This window comes from Eurypyga helias, unplaced genomic scaffold (genome assembly GCF_000690775.1).
Source record: "Eurypyga helias isolate BGI_N326 unplaced genomic scaffold, ASM69077v1 scaffold26065, whole genome shotgun sequence".
In the NCBI taxonomy this organism is placed as follows: Eukaryota; Metazoa; Chordata; class Aves; order Eurypygiformes; family Eurypygidae; genus Eurypyga; species Eurypyga helias.
Window position 1 is genome coordinate 1 of NW_010252423.1, and position 5,629 is coordinate 5,629.

Sequence of the window (5,629 nt, forward strand, 5' to 3'; positions counted from 1 at the left end):
CTCGCTTGCGTGCAGCCCCCGCCAGCCCCCCAGCGCCATGGCCGACGAGCTCGACTTCACCACGGGCGATGCCGGCGCCTCCTTCACCTACCCCATGCAGTGCTCGGCGCTGCGGAAGAACGGCTTCGTGGTGCTCAAGGGGCGCCCCTGCAAGATCGTGGAGATGTCCACCTCCAAGACGGGCAAGCACGGCCACGCCAAGGTGAGCGGCCGCGGTCGGGCTCTGCAAGCCCGGATCTGTTGCACAGCCCGCAGTGTGTGCTCCTGCGGCTCCCCGCCCCCCCCGCCTGCGGCTCCCGGCCCCCCGAGCAGCATCGCTGGCTCGCTGCGTGCCTGGCCGAGAGGGAAGGGTGTAGCGTTTCATTTGGCAGCGTTCTGTGTCCTGCCTTTGCTTTTCTCGCAGCGGTGTCTCGTGTGTCTCTTCAGTCTGGAGTTAGCTCGGGGGTTTCCAGTAATGTAGAGGAAGATTGAGGACAGGGGGTTGGGTTGGTTGGTTTTTGTTTCTCCGAACTTGTTAAAAAGCTGTAATGCTGATAGCGATAAAACCTGTTTCTGTAGTGGGGGTAGAGTAAGTTCTGGAAGGGGGGCTGATGAAATCAGTAGGGCGTGGTTGGATTGTGCTGTCGCTACCCACCAAAGCACTTTTGTGTCTGCCTGTGCTAGCAGAGTTTCACTATTGCAGCGCTTACTTCAGCCCTTACTAGAAGTGCCCGTGTTCTGTTACGTAATCCAGAAGAGCTCAGCGGACAACCTGGCCCTATTTTGCTGGTTTGCCTTGCTGCTGCTTTCCTTTTTTCAGCACAGAGTGAGGAGTACCTTCCCCCTCCTGCGTCCCAGCAGGGACGTTCTTAGGCTGCTCTCTGAGACTGCAGTTCTGCTGCCTAAGCAGTTGGCTTATGCAGCTGTCCAGAGCTTGGACGGAGGCTACACTCCCCCTTCATTCATTCAGCATCACTTTATGGTTGGCATATTAGAGTTTAGAGACAGATCTATTACAAGCATGGGCTGATTAAGAGTTTTAAGTTTCCTCAACCTTGTGTGATATATGTAGGTGGGTAAAGTATTTAGGGTTTATCAAAACTGGAGTATACCAAGCTCTTGCCAGTATTTTTTCTTTTCTCCTTTTCCTTGCTTTTTTTATAGCCTGTTTTATTAAACAGTTTTCTTAAAATACTGAAGCAGTTTTAAGAGTGAAAGGGCCTGAGAAGAACAGTCTGTGAACTGGTAATCTGAGTGCTGGCTGCAGTGGACAGCTGCTGCTAGCATAAAGAGAGGTGGAGCTGCTTTAATCTCTGTGCATGACCACCTCTTCTTTTTTTCCTAACCTTCACGTTGTTACCAACACGGTTCTGTGGTTCTGTTTCTCAGAACAGCTAGAACTTGAAGTAAGTGTTCTCTTAACAGCCACATACTCCAAGCTCTGGCTTGTTCCTGTAAAACTACAGATGGCTATGGAAGATAACGGTGGCTGTTCTCATGTAGTATTTCCATGGTGTGCTGCGAACGGGAGTAAGCGGCTTTCCCTCAGTGCTTGGGCTGCTTTCAGACCACAAGCAAAAGGTCTAGGCAGAATCTGGTATTACATGTGATCTCAAAACTGCCTGGAATCAGCAATACTGATGGCAACGACATCTTGCTTCTCTTGGACCAACAGTAACTGATATTATTTCTATGTTTTCTTGTAGGTCCACTTGGTTGGTATTGATATCTTCACAGGTAAAAAATATGAAGATATTTGCCCATCAACTCATAATATGGATGTTCCAAATATCAAGAGGAATGATTACCAGGTGAGTTAATAGTCACTGTGTCCTCCCACACATGAAGAGGCTTTATACTCCTAGTAACACTTGTAAATTCTCTTCATCTTGCCTCTCAGTTAATAAAGTGTTTGTCAGAATTAATGAAACTTGCCTGTCTAGACATGACATTGCTGAACTCGTAGCATTTACTGGATTGTTACAACTGTCAGAGCCCACTGATGGAGATCTCCTTACTGTACTAACCACCTCATGTTATAATAGCAATCTTTAGAAATTACAGGTATTAGACAGAATTTAGAACAACATCTTTTATAGCACATGTTGCAAGGTCACTTCTTTATTTTTTTTGTGATACTGGCATCCTTTAGAACCTGGAGAGAGGTTATGCCTGCTGCAAGTTGTTATTAGTTAAAGGATAATCAAGATCTTACTTCAAGTAAAGCGCATATAGTCATTTATAATTTCACCCTTACATAGGGCAGATGAATCAGTGAGACAGTCTTAATCTTCATCTGATGCCAATTCTGCCTTGGTGCAGTGCTTTCTGCTCCTTGGGTGGAAGGTGGCTTTCGTTGGCCTTGAGTAATTTTGGTGCTTCTGAAATACATGTATGGAGGGAACTTGACTTCTGTAATGCCTCCTGTGATGTGGATAGTGAGCTCTTAAAAACAGCACAATTCAGGATCCGAGTTGTAACATGTCAGCTATCTTCCCGTTGTCCTGTGAGTAGTTCTGATCAGGGATTGATACATGCTCCTCAGTTGGAAAGCTGCAATTGCTTGGGAAAGCCAAGGTTCAGAGTGTTAGTGACTCTCCAGGACAGCTGAGGCTGTTTAAATAAAGTGCAACTAGTTTGTCTTAGGGTTCAGAGATTCTTAATGTTGGTGATCTTTCTCTCGTGCTCTTGGGTTCTTGTTGCTTCTGAAATTCTTGTTGTTTATCAGACTTATTAGGGCTGCCTTCTAGGTTTACTGTTACGTGTTCCCTAACCTGCTCTGTCAAAATAGCTGGTCCCTTAGCCGAAGCTTTCGGTTGGGCTGAAAATGGCATTATAGAAGTGATCCAGGGCTTAGTGGATGTTCCCTAAATTATCATAAGCCTTTAATGTAAATGACAGTATCTCGTAGTACAAATTAAGATACAAACTGTACAGTTCATCCATTAGGTAAAGCAGTGCTGTTCAGTGAACACCATTCTAGCTACTGTTTCTGATTCATAGATGTACTCCAGGTCACTGGTTTAGTCTTGTAGATCTTCTAACTCACAGGGATGGGTTTAGCAGTGCCCCACCATACTGGGAAGTAACAAGCAGAGTTCTGGTATTCTTGATAGCAAACTGGCTTTGTTACAGTTGCCGCTAACTCTCAGCCCTGTTGCTCAAAGTTAGGTTCTTGCCTGTTACAAAAACAGTACTGAGGAATTAATGTAACAGGTAGAGGTCACGGTGCCTTGTGCTTATCTTCAGCTACTGCCAATTAGTGACTACTGACTGATGTTAAATTCCCTAAAAGTGAACTTCTCTTTGCAGCTGATAGGTATTCAGGATGGGTATCTTTCCCTGCTGACAGAAAGTGGTGAAGTTCGTGAGGATCTGAAGTTGCCGGAAGGGGATCTTGGCAAAGAAATAGAAGGAAAATTCAACGCCAATGAAGATGTGCAGGTAAGTACAGAGAGCAAACGGGAAGAGTTAATTCCACTTGATTATGTTATGAAGTCATCTTATTCTGATATTGACCATTTCTGTCTCTGTGACAGAAGAAAGGACCAATTCCCGTGCGGGTTAGAAGCATGGGAATTGGCCTGTGTAGGGCTTCGATGTAGTCTAATTTGCTGTGTTAGCAACCACGTCTACAAGTAGCTCTGCAGACAGTAGCCTGTACTGGGTCACACCAGTTGCTAGTCTGGCTGCGTTGCAGGAGCTTGTTCGTCTTCCTCTTTTGTGAAGCTCAAGCTGCCAGCCAAGGCAGTATGGCAAAGAGCAGTTCAGTGGGAAGGGCAGGCGTTGTGGAAGCTTTTCTAATGACTGACCAGCTTCTTTTTTTCTTCTCAGGAGGGATGGGATAGATATTAAAATACCTGTAGCTTCTAGGAGCGCTTCCTCTGGCACAGGTTGGAGCTCACCTCACTCTCTTTCCTTCCAGATATCTGTCATAAGTGCAATGAATGAAGAATGTGCTGTAGCCATAAAGCCTTGCAAGTAAAGAGGATCGCCAGGCTCGGGCAACTGCTCAGGTCTGGATAAACCACAGATCTATAAATTTGGTTCTTATTGTCACCAAAGCTCTGGCCTTCACAAGCAACCTCATTTCTTTTTTGAATTGTTAAAAAAGCAGTGCTGGATTCTGGATTAGTGTTGCAGGCTAACTGGCAGTTTTCAAAATCACTGAGATTTTAATTCCTTAATTGTAACTATTTTAACATTCCTGTGGGTTTCAGCTATGGGTCTGAGAAACCAATCAGGTGTTACTAGTGGATATATTTTTATTTGCTTGAGCAAAACAGTGTTTGTCTGTATGAACAGACAAAATACAGTATTCAGGGGCTTTTAGATAAGCTGGTAGGTAATCTATAAAAAGTGACCTAGAGCACAAATAGTATTTTTCTTGACATGTTTAGGTAGAACTGACAATAAAAGTAGCATTTCTTTTTTTTTTGAAGCTTAAGTATTTTGTGGATTGGGACTCTTGCAGAACTGTAGGTGCCAATCGCAACTTTTAGACCAAGAAACTCAAGTGATCAAAAATGCCAGCTGGCTTGACCAAGCCCCAGTGGCCATGTGCAACTTAACTGTATTACCTCTGTATTCTTCTTTGCCAACTTGTTGGCTCATTGTAACGATAAAATGGTGTCAAAGCCTACCTGTGGCTTAGGCGGGCAGTTGGAATATTGGGTAGATAAGACATAGATAGGACAAGGGGACACAAAGGTGAGAATGGATGTTAAAGCTATAGACTTTCACTCGAGGCCTTTGTCAGACTTGAAAAATAAAATAGAAAAATGCAGTTCAATTGCTTTCCTTTATTGTATTTATCTTAAACTATGAAAGGGTGACAAACTCCATGGGAATCTGTTGCAGTGCTTCCAGCTTTAGGTTTTAATCTTCAGGTTCAGACCATATTTTTGTAGCACAGGGACCACATGTTTTTCAAAAAGTGGGACAAACTGTAGCATTGAGCCTAAACTAAATGCATGTGATGCTTTTTTTAAAAAAACACCACAACTGTTGTATTTTCAAGATAGAGACTTGACAGACAATACTGAACAACCATGGCTTAATTATAAAAATGAATAAATTGCTCCATAATTACGAAAGCTAGCTCCTCTCCAAGGGAGTTCTGAGTCATTGAAACACGCATGCATGCCGAACTATTCAGTAGCTTAACAGGCAAACACAAGGCTTCGGAGAACCAGTCGTGGAAGGATAACTAGCCCACTCCTGTTCAAGGTGTTCAGCTTGTGTTTAAGACTTGGCGACTCTTCATGAGTGGGAAACTTCCTTAGCCCTTGTCTCAGACCTCCCACAGCAGATAAATTGTTTCATGAACTTGCCTTAAGCTTCAGTGGCTGTTGGCTAATGGAAGACAACTTGTAAACACGTGGCATGCTGCCCTGGACAGCACGCACAGTTCACGCGCCGTTGGCAGCGAGAGTCAGGCTTCACGCTGCTGTTAACCGCTTGAAATGTTTTCAGCTTAATAGTATGCACTCTCTCATCCCCGAAGGGCTCATGGCAACTGTTCTGGATTGCCCTTGCACATACCATGGCAGGGCTTGGCAAATCTTGGAGGTCTAACACAGATGGCAAAACCATGCGTTTTCCATAGGTTTCTCCTGATGGGGAGAGCAGTACAGCGAAGGTAAAGACA

General features: G+C 44.5%; 1 protein-coding gene across 1 annotated transcript; it reads left to right on the plus strand.

The window, feature by feature from the left end:
* Window positions 1-19: 19 nt before the first annotated feature.
* On the plus strand, window positions 20-4,771 carry EIF5A2 (eukaryotic translation initiation factor 5A2). Its single transcript, XM_010152388.1, has 4 exons — window positions 20-202; window positions 1,686-1,790; window positions 3,292-3,423; window positions 3,905-4,771. Exons 1-4 carry the CDS (start codon window positions 38-40, stop codon window positions 3,962-3,964), a joined length of 462 nt encoding a protein of 153 aa, XP_010150690.1. The 5' UTR covers window positions 20-37; the 3' UTR covers window positions 3,965-4,771.
* Window positions 4,772-5,629: the final 858 nt, after the last annotated feature.

Coding starts and splice junctions, on each gene's coding strand:
- EIF5A2 (XM_010152388.1), top strand. CDS start 38: ATGGCCGACGAGCTCGACTTCACCACGGGCGATGCCGGCGCCTCCTTC. Junction 203..1,685: donor GCAAGCACGGCCACGCCAAG/GTGAGCGGCCGC, acceptor GTTTTCTTGTAG/GTCCACTTGGTTGGTATTGA. Junction 3,424..3,904: donor ACGCCAATGAAGATGTGCAG/GTAAGTACAGAG, acceptor CTTTCCTTCCAG/ATATCTGTCATAAGTGCAAT.